The sequence below is a fragment of the Engraulis encrasicolus genome, chromosome 14 (assembly GCF_034702125.1).
Source record: "Engraulis encrasicolus isolate BLACKSEA-1 chromosome 14, IST_EnEncr_1.0, whole genome shotgun sequence".
In the NCBI taxonomy this organism is placed as follows: Eukaryota; Metazoa; Chordata; class Actinopteri; order Clupeiformes; family Engraulidae; genus Engraulis; species Engraulis encrasicolus.
The window spans coordinates 43,671,849-43,686,912 of NC_085870.1; the positions used below are offsets into that span (position 1 = coordinate 43,671,849).

General features: G+C 44.6%; 1 protein-coding gene across 1 annotated transcript; it reads left to right on the forward strand.

Annotated features, from left to right (window-relative positions):
- The first annotated feature begins 1,371 nt into the window (after positions 1 to 1,371).
- Positions 1,372 to 12,680, forward strand: zgc:77375 (uncharacterized protein LOC402927 homolog). The gene is made up of 8 exons (XM_063216549.1): positions 1,372 to 1,929; positions 4,557 to 4,760; positions 5,207 to 5,319; positions 7,192 to 7,285; positions 8,886 to 8,919; positions 10,552 to 10,726; positions 11,272 to 11,460; positions 12,185 to 12,680. Exons 1-8 carry the CDS (start codon positions 1,813 to 1,815, stop codon positions 12,678 to 12,680), a joined length of 1,422 nt encoding a protein of 473 aa, XP_063072619.1. The 5' UTR covers positions 1,372 to 1,812.
- Positions 12,681 to 15,064: the final 2,384 nt, after the last annotated feature.

A 15,064-nucleotide genomic window follows, 5' to 3' on the forward strand; every position in this document is an offset into this window, starting at 1 on the left:
TGTATGTGTGTGTGCGTGTGTTTATGTGTGAGTGAGACAGAGGGCATTTCTCCAAACCTAGTGCAGTGCACTTCCAAGTGTATCAGCCTAATTAGTCAACCCCAGTGATTGGATACTCTTTGGTGAACTCCAATCACTGGGCGTGACTAATTAGGCTGATACACTTGGAAGTGCACTGCACTAGGTTTTGAGAATTACCCAGAGACTGCTCCAGAAAAATGCCATTCAAAGCAGCGTGGCACAGAGTGAGGAGGCCAAAGACCTCCTCTTCCCTCAGTGGACATCTTGTGTGTGTGTGTGTGTGAGAGAGTGTGTGTGTGTGTGTGTGTGTGTGTGTGTGTGTGTGTGTGTGTGTGTGTGTGTGTGTGTGTGTGTGTGTGTGTGTGTGTGTGTGTGTGTGTGTGTGTGTGAGAGAGTGTGTGTGTGTCCTGGGGTTATATTTGAGGGAGATGGAAATGTTAGTGTGTCTATACGTGAGAGAAACCGTGTGTATTTGTAATAGCGGGGAGTGAATGGTTTAATAAAGCTGTGAAAGAGTCATCAGGCCAAAGGGATGATGTTGTTGCAATCCTCATCCCACTCTCCCTCCAGCTCCAGTGGTTATGACAAAATGGCAACTGTAAATATCTCTTTTGTACACATTTCTTTTCAGTAAACTATTTTCTAGAAAAGAACAATGCCGTCAACATCCATGTTTATTTGTCTTCATTACCACTTTATAACCACCCCACAACGAATAGACTATCAATGTGTTCATCATGACATGTAGAGCTATAGCTCAAAATAGGCACCCTCTCCAATCCCAGATAGAAGAAAACCAGTTTGTGAGATTAAATAAGGCTGGTGAAATGCAAGGCAGCTTGCTGCATGTGACCAGACTCACAAGCTAGAGGCGTTTAAAAGAAACCAGGGTCACACATGCGCCATCAGGGATAAATAAATCATATCACCGGGTCTCACAAATCGGCCACTGAGGTTTTCCCCCCACTGCACGCGCGCGCGATGCAGTCACGTGCTTCACAGCTCCCCCTTTGGTCGGCTGAGAAGGAATTCCCATTAGCTAAAACTAAAGCCTGAAGCTTTGAGATGTCGTGGAAGTCTTTCAATGGTTTTGCTCCAAAAGTGCTGCAAATGGGGGGACTTCATCCATTGAATCGTGTATTATTCAGAAAACTTTGAACATAATACATTAAGTTAATGCAAAGAAGTTAAATTAAAACGATGAACACTTCTGGATTATTGGCATTGTGCCAGCATGATGCAGAATGAGGGCAGTACTGACTTCACAACAGGGGTGGCATGGTTTAACCATTTACGCAGCCAGAAATAATTGGTTGATCAACAGATTCCTTATCAGATGTAGAGCTCTAGATACAACACACACAAGTCCGAGTATTACGCCAAAAGTGTATATCGTGACTCAGTAGGTTTTCAAATGACAGCCGGCGTATCAAATGACATCACGTAGTCGTTGCACAGCACAGCTGTGTGGGCCTTTTGTTTCCTCGTCGCGCGGCTGTGAGGACGCGCCTTTTCCTATATCATGGTAAACGCTAAAATAGACTTCGCTGATCATCCGTAAACAATGCAAAGCACACGTAATGTATATTTAACCTCACTACTTTGTTATTGAGAAGATCACCGCGAGAGGATGGTGTCTTTTCCCTCTTCTACCACTACGTTGGACCACCTCCTCATGTCGTCACATCTCAGAGCTACAAAAGCTATATGGAGGTATTAGTCGAAGCTGAAACCGGGCAAGAATAACAGGCGGTGTAAGGGAAGGCCACAAGCTGGCGAAATCCAACAGAAATGAAGGCCTTCAATTCCATTTATCGCTCGGTTAACAGCGTATGTAGCCGGCAAGGCGATAGAGCGAGCGCGCTGGCCCGATGCGGTTTCTGCGGCTCGGCAACGTCAAACAGCAAGGTAAGCTAAGCCCTTGTTTATGTGCATTCCAATAGCACGGCCACTGATGTACATCGATGAGGCAAAAGCAAAGTAAGCAGCATCAGTTTTGTCGACCATTTTTTTTAGTCTCTTTCTGGGGTTTGGTGTGTTTTTAAGGGTGTCCTTTATTTGTGTCGGTCTATTTTGAGGGCTACTGAGACCTACCGGCAAAACAACACTTCCATAAAGTCGCCTTGAAGCGGAGTGGTCCTAGCCCCCTGTATCGGCACAATATGGTGAATTACACACTATATGCACGAGCGGTCATATTATCAGTTTTTTTCTATTGTAATGCAGTGCAGCGAATGGGTAGATGTTTCAACTACCATCTGTACTCAATTGCAATTTACCACGTATTCTGTGCGCCCTAGCCTAATGGAGTCGTGCTCATGCGGACGTGTGATATGGGATTGTTTATCAGATGGCAAGGAAAAGGGATCCTCTACGTCCATTTAAACATTGCAGCAGTGATCCACTTAACATTAGTAATCGTAAGGTGATTTTTACCATCTCTCAGCTACGTGATGCTTCCTTGTGGGATTAGGTAAAATGGGCTTTGTAGTGCGGGTCTTGATTACGCACAAAGCCATGGTCAACATACGCTCCATTGCACATGCAGATAATTCTTTACGTTGGTCCTCAGCCCTTTCCATTCATAATTGGTGTTTAATTGGAGCGTGGAATCCTGTGCAGCGTATGTGAGATGCAGCATGAAGATTTTGTTCATTGACGCGTATTAACGTTTCCTTACAGCCTAGCTTTCCAAATGCGCCTTGCTGTCAGAACGGGATGGTACCTGTATATTCATACGAGTTGAAACACAGGTCAAGTAGCCATAAGAATGCTGTTCAACATACTGCTCCTGTGTATTGTGAATGAATGACATTTTTGTGCCATAAATTGTCAGGTTATTCCAAAGGTCACTGCACCGTTTGTAATGGACACCAACCTGAGTAGGACTAATTGTTCTGTGCATTCTGTGATGATTCTACCCACACACTTTCATGGCAATTGCATGCCAGTGCACACGGACGAGGCCTGACCTGAGTGATTGTATTTGACCTTTTTCACCATTGCAGCATACCTCAACCTTGCATTAGTGGTCTCTGAGCCATTTGGTGCGCTGATTAAACATTGGCCAACAGCTACATATAATCTGTGATTTGGGTTTGGAATAGGATGGCAACACGTGAGTTTGTGTTAAAGGAAAAAAGTGCAATGGCACTATTAAAGCAACAAACACATCCATGCCATGTCATTTTTTAACGCAGAAGGCCAGGTGGAAAGGGGGGTGTCCTTCTGTCCATTTATAGCCCCTAGGTTAGTCAGTTATCGCCACAGGGAAGGAGTTCAGCTAAGAAGTTACTCTGACATTGCAGTCCCTGCAGTGGTTATGTAGCATGTTGGTCATGTCTGTGTCATGTCATTACTTAACATTACTGTTATTTTTTGTATCATCTGGTGTCAATTGTGTGTTTTTAAAAAAACCTGCTGCAACCAAAACTTCCCCTTGGGGACAAATAAATCAACTTGATGTGATTCTAAAACGGTGGATTAGTTACTGTTGACCTAGAGTGAGTTGCAAACCTCATATAAGAGAACTCAGTTCCAAGTCTGTCCTTGCATCAAAACAAAGCCAAAGGCCTAAAACTACCACTTGCTCCAAATTCAAATCCCCAGGTCTGTAAGTAACACAGCTCTCTGGAATACCCCCTTGGGCAAGCTGAAGTGTTGACAAAGTGCCGAACAAGTGTTCTCGCCTGTTGAGCCAACCAGCCGGGCCACACAGATGTTGACTCCAAAGGCACCGTAACAGCATAATCCTCATCTGCAGTGCACGCACAGAGAATCAGAAATCCACAGACGCAACTGAGCTTAATGGGATATACCGTAGTATGGGCTATGTCTGATTAGGTGTAGGTCAGGTCAGGGCTAGGGTGGGCACAGCTCAGCAGAAGAACGAGGCCTCATTTCTTGGGACGCTTGTGTAATCAGATTCCACGCTGGCCATCCGACCTCATGTACCATCATCCTCCTCTATCTTCCATCATTAGTCCTACTGTCCCCTCCCGTCTGTTTTGGGAATTGGGTTTGAATTGGGGCTGTTGAGGATTTGGTGATCCGTCGGCTTGCTTGCTTGCAATGCTGCGTCATCCATTCACCCCAGTGTCGTAGAGGTCACCAAATGGACGCTCTTAAGTAGCAGAGGTTATGTAAATAATGGAGATGAGATTCTAATGCCATTCTGTTCTTTATTTACTGTGTGCAGTAATCAGTGAAAATATACTACGTACGTAGTGTAATAAGCACACATAAGCTGTGTGACTGACTTATTCTGCAAAGGACTTAAGTTGTGTGGCTGAGTGGCGTAGGGATTAAAGCTGTGCTGCAGCCAGTCTCTTGTATCTTAATGTTCTGACTGCATCATATTGATTTTCTATCCTTGTCTCTTTCTCTCTGTCCCTGATTTTGCACGTTCTTCTCTCTCTCTCTCTCTCTCTCTCTCTCTCTCTCTCTCTCTCTCTCTCTCTCTCTCTCTCTCTCTCTCTCTCTCTCTCTCTCTCTCTGGTGTTCCTTTTCTATGTTTGTGAATGGACCTGAAACAGTTCCAGCCAGACTTTGGCTTGCTGTTTGACATTGATGGCGTCCTGGTGCGGGGGAAGACCCCCATCCCGGCCGCCAAGAGGGCCTTCCAGAAGCTGGTGGATGCCAGTGGCCAGTTTATCGTCCCCGTCGTGTTTGTCACCAACGCGGGGAACTGCCTGCGCCAGAAGAAGGCCGACCAGTTGTCCCATATTTTGGGAGTGCCTGTAAGAAAACGCTCACGTGTGTGTGCGTGCGTGCGTGCGTGTGTGTGTGTGTGTGTGTGTGTTTCACTTCTCTTTAAGTGCAAAGTCTGCTGACTGACATCCTCTGCTTTGTCAGTGAAATGATGTCCTTTTTTTAGCGTAATTCAGTTACGTTACTCTGTTGTTACATAGCTGTATTAATGTGTTATGCTTGTCACATTCTTGGCAGTGAACATTTTCTTTATAAAGACATATTGAATTTAATAATGCACATTGTTGTTATATGAGTTTATGATGGTGTAAAATTTCGCGATGTTCAATGCTGGGTTGTCGTAATTTGACAAATGGCGTAAGCTGATCAGATGCTTTGTCATATCACTATATCTGGCAGTGCAACATGTAATATACGTCATGTGTTTGATTCCAACATTTTTACATCCCTGTATTTTTACATCCCTCCTTCACAGATCTCCCAAGACCAAGTCATGATGTCCCACAGTCCTCTGAGAATGTTCAGCAAGTACCATGACAAGTGTGTCCTTGTGTCTGGTCAAGGCCCAGTGTTGGACATTGCCAAGAAGTATCCTTATCAACCATGACCCCTATAACCCCTGTAGCCTTGAATGCTTTACCTCTTCATCGAAAGAAATGTGCCACTGTAGTACTACACCAATACAGCATTACAGTAGTAATAATAGTAGTAATAGATTATTTGTTGATATTCTGGTGAAAACAAACTTACTTAACAAATCATATGGACAAATATACAGAACATGCAGAAATGTCTGAAAATGAGCTGCTGGAAGGTGGGCACTGGTCAGCTATAAAAGCTCTTCTCTCTGGATGACAAAAAAGGATTTGAATGGAAAATCACAGGTGTTTTATCAAGGAACACAAGCCTCTACCCCTATTCATTCAGCACAAGTAGGGCACCTGAACAACTGTTTCCATTATAAGGCTGTGGTTCACTTCAGTACTCCCCGCATTGCTTTGTGTGATGAGTGAGCCCGGAGGTGCTCAGTTTGTGAGCGTGCCTTGTGCCTCATGCTGTGTGTGTGTGTGTGTGTGTGTGTGCGTGCACACTTGTGTGTGTGTGTGTGTGCTTGTGTGCGTGCGTGCGGCAGCAGCAGCAGCACGATGCACAAAGGCCCTGAAGACTTCGCATCTGTTTCACATGCAAAAAAAGGGGAACGTGAAGCTTTTGTTTTGCAACAACAATTTGTCTGTCTGCCTTGAATACATTGCACCCAAAAACCACAGAGATGCTCATAGGAGATCAGAAAGAAGTTCTCTTGGTCTCAGATAAACAACTTGGCAACACAAACAAACCTAAATCTGGATTAGGTTTTTTTGTGATTAAGTAATGTTGTTGTCATCCAACCAGCATCATCTCACATAAGATTGAGAGGTCATGATTACTTTTCTGTGAAGAGTGGGGTGAGTGAAGCCAGATGTTGTCCCCAGCAGTGGAATGTAAACACGTTTACAAGTCACTAAGAAGTGCAATAAAGAGGCCTCTTATGAAGCTCAGTACTTCAGTTCCTCATACTCATGTGCAGGGCCGGATTAGCGCATAGGCTAGATATGGCTGCAGCCTAGGGGCCCCCACCTGCCAGGGCCCCCTCGATTGGCCAGAAGGGAAAAATTGCAGAATCGTGACAAGATTCAATATTGAAAAATTCATCGGTGGTGTTGAGTACAGTCGGTAGACAGCTCGTAATTATGACACTGTCCATTTAAATTTGTCACGAAATTTGCCCTCCAGGGGGCCCCTCAGCAACCTGTAGACTAGTGGCCCCAGGCCATCTTAATCCGGCCCTGCTCATGATAATTGAACCTTGAATTTTGGACAGAGGGTCTGGGTTTGGTTCCATTGACATGGTTTTCTCATTCAGAATCTTACCCAGCCAATCAGTGAACAAGTGTTTGTGAATTATTTGGCGTATACTAATGGTTCATTCATGGGCCATGGGAAAGATGATGCTTTCCACTTTCAAAGGATGTTGTAAACTTGTGTATCAATTATTCTTTGAGTTGCCCAGTGGAAAATACCACATAGTGGGGGTGTTCATGTGTGCTTTTCATGTCGGTGTGCTTTTCACATGCTGTTTACAGCCCATGAGGTCTTGTTATCAGGCCCCTGATATATGTTTAATGTTATGCAGTTTCACATTAAATATGACATGTTTTGTAAAGCAATCTTAGATATTACATGTGCAATACAATTAAGTTATATTTTCAGGGGACCTAGTGAAGGTGGGGTCTGTTGTAAAGGTGGCCACCCTCAATATAGGCCTAAAGTGGAGGGGTAAATCCTGATTTGTGTCCATAGTACACCCCTAGGAGGACTTGAGGACTATGAATTTTGAAGTGGCTCCTCGAATGAAAATAATTCCCCACCCCTCCCCCATAGAGTTGTGTTGTGGATCCTTACATCAGTGCCCCCCTCCAGCCTGGGCTTCATGAACGTGGTGACCATCGACATGTTGCGGGAGACCTTTCCTCTGCTGGACATGGTGGACCACAACCGTCGCCCGCGCCTACCGGTTAGTCGAAAAACCTCTTTTAATCCCCCGAACATGGTAGCCAACACTTGATAAATACAGCCTTTGTGACAGTCCATGTGTTTGAAAACCACGACGATGACTATCACTAGGCTATTACGATACAGTTTACATGTCTTGAAGCCATTAGTTTTCGATAGCAGTCTCATTTACTGTAAACACATTTCAAGCACACTGTCCTTATGACAGTACATGTGTGTAAGGATAGTGAATAATGTGGCACATGTGTAATAATTAACAATTACATTGTAGGTTAAGTATATCCAGACTCTGGCAGACTTTACTACAATATTCCCACTTTTTTACTGTAAGCGTTTGAGTATTAGGGTACATTGTACATAGTCTGGCCAAATGACCTTACTGTCCCGGCAACGTAATGCTGTGTTAAATCACATCATTCTAAATCTGTATTATAGTAATAAGTGAAAAGACTACTCAGTACTCAAGTACCACAGAGGCTTTGTTCTCCTCAAAGGATCTTTGTACTGTACGTCCTCGTGCGTGCGTGTTTATTTGATGTGATTTCCTGTATTGGGGAATAATGTCCAAACATGGTGTGTGCCTATTACTTTGGCCAAGTGCTGTGTCAGTTATTAATGGTGGGAGCTGTGAGGTTAGAAAAGGCCAAGAAAAATAAACTTTGATTTCCTGATTTATAAAAGCAGCCAACTTCCAGGGACAGTGAGTGTGTGTACCATGAAGGACACACTAGACTGTGTTTCACGTAAATTAGGAGGAACAAGGCTGAGATGACTCTGCAACATGCTAGGCACCTTATTTGTATTGAATAGACAACTGATCTGAACTGAACATCCCGTTCTGTTTCCTGATGCAAGAAACCAAAGCTGGTTTTGTGTTCCGTCACCTAGTGGCACACGTGCGCACACACACACACACACACACACACTCCAGACATAATGCGCTCTCTCTCTCGCTCTCTCTCTCTCTCACACTCCTCATAATGTCTTGGACATCACATTTCAAGGTTGAAAATGTTATAGTTCCTCAAAATATAATGCTACTAATTCATTATAGCAAGTTCCTCCTTTTCTCACAGGCTATCATCCAGTACTGTATTAGCCAGGATATATGACAGTCAGTTATCATGTAGGCAGGCGTTTAAATAAACACATTTTCAACTAAAAGAGGACAGTCTGACTAAACATGACAATACTCTGTAAGTAGAAGAGTTATTATAGAATAGAATGCCCTCTACCGTCACTTTACACATACAATGATAATTTGGCATAATGAGCTTGAAGCCTTTCATTCATCTGTACTAGTTTAAGTAGCTGATGTGTGTTTTATTCACAACAAAGAATAACGAGTAGAAAAAGAATAAATGCTAGTGTAAGAGCTGAACACCTTGGGAGACGGACTTTCAAGGGGCTATTGCTAATTTATTGATATTGGCCAACTACTAGTTGGAGCTACTTAATTTATCAGTTAAGTACGAGAAAGACAGTGCGAGGGATCGCCGAATAATAACCTGTACTAACACATGGATCATCTAACTGTTACATAGGGATTGCGTACAACATTGCTATGTGTGTTTTCTGCCATATATTTTTTTCTTTTGCAGTCCTCCCCCATTGTAAACCTCCCAAAAGTTGAAGGTGAGCTTTCTCTCTCTCACTGGTCCCCTATCCCCCCCCACCTGTAAGTCTGTAAACATGCAGTATGGTGTTATAGAGTGAGCTCCAGCCCCTTCCGCTCCCCTTCCCTCTCCACCCCACCCCACCCCCAACCCCTAAAATATTCTGTCTTTATTTGGCCATGCATTGAGCACAGCTGTACTTAAACATGTTAATGATTTAACGAGCATGTGTTTGTTAATTATTGCGGTTTATTGATCCGGGTTTGTGTTTACTTGCAGGCCTGTATGTTTGAGCGTACTCCATGGCAACATGGCTGTTTTAGTGAGGTCGCTTGACCACTGCTAATGGTATAGCCTCTAAGTCAACTGATAGAAAAGCTCTCAGCGCTCGGCGATAGAGCTACGTAGTTAAGATGGAGTAGAAAAGACTGCACTTTTTAGTTAATACTCTTCCTTTAGTATGGTCTTGCACCATGTCCCAATTATACAGACATGTTTCGGCCTCGAGCCGGCCTAAGTGTTAAGATGCAGAATTCAATTTTTTAAATTAAAGAATGGTCTACTGCTACTACCATTTGAATGAAGGGAATTTAATCCTGAGAGAATATTAAAAATATAGCTGATGTGATGTTGTAAAGAAGAAGACGGGCAACTTAATGGACCCATAAAAAACAAACACCGGCAATACCATACTTGGTACTTTTTCTTGAACTTCTACAAACAATTGATACACAAGGGCAGTACAGTACAGAGGCTACAGAGGCTATTCTGAAATGTCCCACCATAGAATAAGCTACTTGCCAAATTGGCTAGTGACACTGAAATTATTACCAGCCACTGCGAAGTTTTACCAACATTTTGCCGGTATTCGGGTGCCAGTGTCAAGTCCTGTTACATTGTCATTGGTGACACAACTATCAAGGAAGTACCACATAGGCTATATGCCCCAGGATCACAGTCAGTTAGGATGTAGTGGCCCTTTATACCATGTCCCATGACAAATCAATTTTAAGATGACTCGGTCACTGTCGAAACATGTCAGCTAAAAGATAAAAACTTTTACATGTCTGAAACAAAAGAAAGATTTGACGAGGTCAACACTTGGTGCTCTAGAATTCAACATGGTTCCAAATGTGGCAAAGTGTTGAAAGACTTATGTCAAGTGGCTTGTGTAGATGTTAGTTAGCTAATGGTGACTGAAGGAGCCCAGTTAATGTTTATTGCTTGCCCTCAGGCAGAACTTGTACACTTCTTGTCAAGTTGTTTTTCCAGTTAGTCACTCACTGGGTCGGCCAAGCCTTTGAGGTTGCACAAACATGAAGATTGACAGTTCAGTGTTTTACCCATAGGTTTTGACATGGCCCACTTATACCAGCACAATTCACAATAGGATGTGTATGGCTGATGTATTACCAACAGGATGTTGATTTTGAAGACATTGAGGAAGCAGAATTTCTCACGCTTTTTTGCTTGTATTTTTTGCACTCTCTCTGTCCATCTATCTATCTATCTATCCATCCATCCTTTTATCATCCATCCATCCACCCATCCATCCATCCATCCATCCATCCATCCATCCATCCATCCATCCATCCATCCATCCACTCCTTTTGCTCTGTGCCTCCTCTCTGTCTATTTCTTCATCTTGTAGCTGTTATTCTCTTTGGGGAGCCAATCAGATGGGAGACTAACCTGCAGCTGATAGTGGATGTGCTCCTGACCAATGGGAGTCTAGGAAGCTCCTACATTAACTCCACGGCCAATCACCTTCCTCTGCTGGCCTGCAATATGGACCTCATGTGGATGGCCGAAGCACCGTCCCCACGGTAACAACTCAGAGGCATATGATATGACCATATTAATTGTTGGCATTCAAGGAACATGTTGTGATACAAGAAATATATGAATATACTGTATGTATATGTATCAGATTATGCTAAGTCTTAATGCTGTCTGCATAGACTAACCCTAGGTTAGAAAGGCCCTTTCTGGCCCAGCCGTGGCTTAGTCGGCTGGGCACTGGACTGTTGTTGGGGCGACACGGGTTCAATTCCTGACCTGGGTCATTTCCCGATCCTTCCCCATCTCTCTCTCTCCCACTCATTTCCTGTCCCACTCTCAACTGTCCTGTCTAAATAAATTTGAAACCCCCCAAAAAATATTTTAAAAATGAAAACAAAGACCCTGCCCGACTCTACCCATGTTCATGCTATATTTACTAAATATTGTATGTTCCCTCACTGCTATTAATTTGTACCCAATATTATAGGATTTAATCAATCAATTTCCGTCCATAAATAGTGCACGTCTGTGAATAAAAGTTGCTGAGTCACTCACTTGATGTTCCTTCCTTCCTCTGTGTGGTGCTCAGCTTTGGCCATGGCACGTTCCTGGTGTGTCTGGAGCACATCTACAAGAAGGTGACGGGCATGGAGCTGAAGTACGAGGCGCTGATGGGCAAGCCCAGCGAGCTCACCTACCACTTCGCCGAGTACCTGATCCGGGAGCAGGCAGCCGAGCGAGGCTGGAGGGCCCCCATTCGCTCCCTCTACGCCATTGGGTAAGGTTCAATTTTGTTTAGACTTGACTCAGGTGGAGGATGCCATAGTATAGTTTAGTATATCTGGGCACATCTGGGTTCGAGTCTGTTCGTATCATCAGTGTTGCAAAAAAAATCAGCCAAAGTTGCTATTGGCTTGCTGAAAAGTGGTTAGAAGTTGCTAGATGACGTCATGACGTTGTGTATGACGTTGTGTAACGCTGATCTCATAAGGAGAATATGGGAAGGGAGGAGGGAAATAAATAAATAAATAAATAAATAAATAAAATAAATAAATGAACAAACAAAAAAACAAACAAACAAACAAACGGGTGTGTTGTTGTCCCGGGCCTTGGCATTTAGATGACTGTGTCCTGGGCTCAGCCCAAGCTGTCAGCGGCCCTGCACATGAGGTTACTGTATGTCAGTGTTGTTTATTATGTCTGAGGTGGCACCAATGCCTCCTACACATCCTGACATAATCAGCCTCCCCCAGAGTCTCCTCTTCCTGCCTCAGGAACTTTAATTAGCACAGATGTACAGTAAGCAAACATGTTTCCTGCACAAATCCTCTCTCTGTTCTCTTTATTCCTCTCCTCTTCCTTACCTTTCTCTCTCTTTCTTCACCTCCCTTCATCATCTTCCTCCTTCTTCTGTGCCAACATGCTTCTTACGCCTCCCATTCTCACCTCCTCTTCTCACCTCCTCCCTCCTCTTCCCAAATCTCCATCTCTATCTATCTCAGGGACAACCTCATGACCGACATCTACGGTGCTAACCTCTACAACCGCTACCTCGAGGAACGGGCCAGCAGCAGCACCAAAGCCGTGGCCAAGGCTGCCGCTGTGGCAGGGGCCGGGGGGGCAGGAGGTACAGGGCTCCGCGCCAGCCCCTCCACTACCACCACCACTGGCACCACCACCACCACCAGCAGCAGCAGCACCACGGGCACCACCAGTGCCAGGGTGTCCCAGGAAGTGGACTGCGGCTGGGAGAGCGAGCTGGCGGCGCCCTCGGCCACCTCCTGCAAGTCCATCCTGGTGTGCACGGGCGTCTACAACCCGCGCACCGAGATCCCGCCGGACGCGGGCCACGCCACCATCAAGGAGACGGTGTTCCACGGCCACCGCGACTTCCGCTTCGACCCGGGCCTGGTGGAGCCGGGGCACATCGTGCAGGACGTGGAGGACGCCGTGGAGCTTATCTTCCAGCAGGAGAAGATGCTGGGGACCCCCGTCTAGAGGAGGAGAGAGAGAGAGAGAGAGAGAGAGAGAGAGAGAGAGAGAGAGAGAGAGAGAGAGAGAGAGAGAGAGAGAGAGAGAGAGAGAGAGAGAGAGAGAGAGAGAGAGAGAGAGAGAGAGAGAGAGAGAGAGAGAGAGAGAGAGATGCATGAATTGAAGAAACTGAAGTCGGCATTTGGTTGGAAAGTGACTGCATCATCCTACCCCCCCCAATTTTTGACTTGCAAAGCCGCAGCTTCATCCTGTTTTATTGTGGTCCTCGCTGTCTTAATAATGAAGCACCCAGTGCCAGAGTCCAATGTGGCTGACTATCTGGCTGGGTCGTTTTCCAAACATGCACCCCTAAAAAATGCACTGTGAGCTGTGAGGCAGAGCTTATATGAGATCTGATGATTTAGTTGCTGATGTTGTAAACAGAATCCAACACACACACACACACACACACACACACACACACACACACACACACACACACACACACACACACACACACACACACACACACACACACACACACACACACACACACACATATAGGCTGGACTGGATCCGGCCCATGTCTGGGCCCAATCCCTGTTGGGCAGCTGTGAGGGGTGAGGAATGATGATGCCATCACTTTCAGCCCTTGCATGAACCCCTCTACAAATATCGCTTATCACTGCGGTTTAAAAGAAAAAAAAAGACTGTTGTCGTCTGTCTGTCTCTAGTTGTTGTTGTCATTTGTCTATCTGTCGTCCGGTTTTGTTTTCTTTCTATTATTTTGCATGTTTTTCCATCCAGTGAAGAAGCTGGCTGTGTGTACAGTAAGGGTACACACAGACTTGACCAATACCCTAAAACAGTGGCACATGGACATGCTCCCGGTTTCAACTGCCAATAATACTGGCTCACCCAAAGCATGACCAGGAGAGTGGAGCTTGACACCCCGGTAGTTTCCCCAAAGACTGTACCAGCTATCCGGGGATGACAGCAGCAAATGCTAATGAAACTGCTTTGCTAACCTCTGTAATAACAACATAGGTCAGTTACATCATAGACGTCTGTGTGTGTGTGTTTTTTTTTTTTTCAATCGCTGGGTGTACTCATGAAGAGTCCGTAGTTTTATTTAAACATTTTAATGTAAATTTTAAGTTAACAAATGACGGTTGTTCTTGTCTGAGTAACTGTTGTTGAGTAATGGTTAAATGTTACATGTTGAGATGTGATGGATGGATATGTGAGTAACTGAGAATTAGCTGTTGACTGCACTGACCAAGAAACTATGAGATGCACACATCTTTGTTTTTTTGTTTGCTTTGTGTGCACAGTTACTTTTTTTTTTGCCCATCATCTGTCCACATGACCATGCTGAATTTACTTCCATCATGAGTTTTTGCTTGCTTTCTCAACATTTGCCTCATGACGACCTTTGAGAATAATTCCACCCATCTGCAGTGTGTGCGAAAATGAAACAACAGACAAACAGATTGTCTCGAGTCCAAAAGAGGAGAAGTGAGAATGTGTGCAAATCTTGGCGTTTAGGTGGGTGGGTCCTTCACATATTGGTTCTGGTTTGACAGCTCACACATATGAAGTTATTGGGGAAACCTCATGATAGAGTAGTGTCATGGATTCCCTCTTTGCTTAACGATCACAAATTGCTGATTGGAAGTTCTTAGCAAGCCACTCAGATCAACCTGAGACAATTTTTCCAGATAGTGTGGCTGATCCTCAGAGAGAACCCCTGAACTTAAGTTTTAAAATATGACCATGAAGTCTGCTCCCAGGGCTCATATTAGAGCAGTAGAAAAAAGATGGTTCTCTGTTAACTGTGAACAGCCAGGCATCCCATGATGCATTGGGGCTCTGGATGGATGAGGTGGCAGTGCTGGACACATTGTGTGCGTTACAATATGCAACCTTGCCTCCTCCACTTGTGCTTGTGTCCTCGCCCCACCTCCTGGCCCCTCCTCCGTGGAGAAAACGATAAAGTTTACCAGCTGTCAGCCTAGCCACAACTTTTGAGGGACTATTTTTCATTCACCATCCCAATTACAAATGAGAAGAAGGCTTTACAATTGAGCTTTTGCAAGATATTGAAATATAATGCTGTGGTCAGTGATGTCATCATGACATATTACTGCCTGGTACGAGGAGACAAGCACAAGTGGAGGAGCATATTGTAACGCACTCATTGTCCATTTCTCAATGCTCTAGTAAGGAAGTGTGTCAGCCTAATTAGCCTAAATCTGTCTCATCAGATTACACACAGCACGCACACAAGTTAAAATACTACCGGCTGAATGGTTAACATTTGGGCAACCCAACACAAACATAAGCACACACTTTGATGCAATTGGGCTGAGGAGAACGGCAATATGTGTGTTTGCATGGGGTGTGTGAGG

Bases quoted from the DNA above. Each gene is read 5' to 3' on its own strand.
- zgc:77375 (XM_063216549.1), top strand. From the start codon at position 1,813: ATGAAGGCCTTCAATTCCATTTATCGCTCGGTTAACAGCGTATGTAGC. The intron at 1,930-4,556 runs GTAAGCTAAGCC...GACCTGAAACAG, and splicing joins CGGCAACGTCAAACAGCAAG to TTCCAGCCAGACTTTGGCTT. The intron at 11,461-12,184 runs GTAAGGTTCAAT...TATCTATCTCAG, and splicing joins CGCTCCCTCTACGCCATTGG to GGACAACCTCATGACCGACA.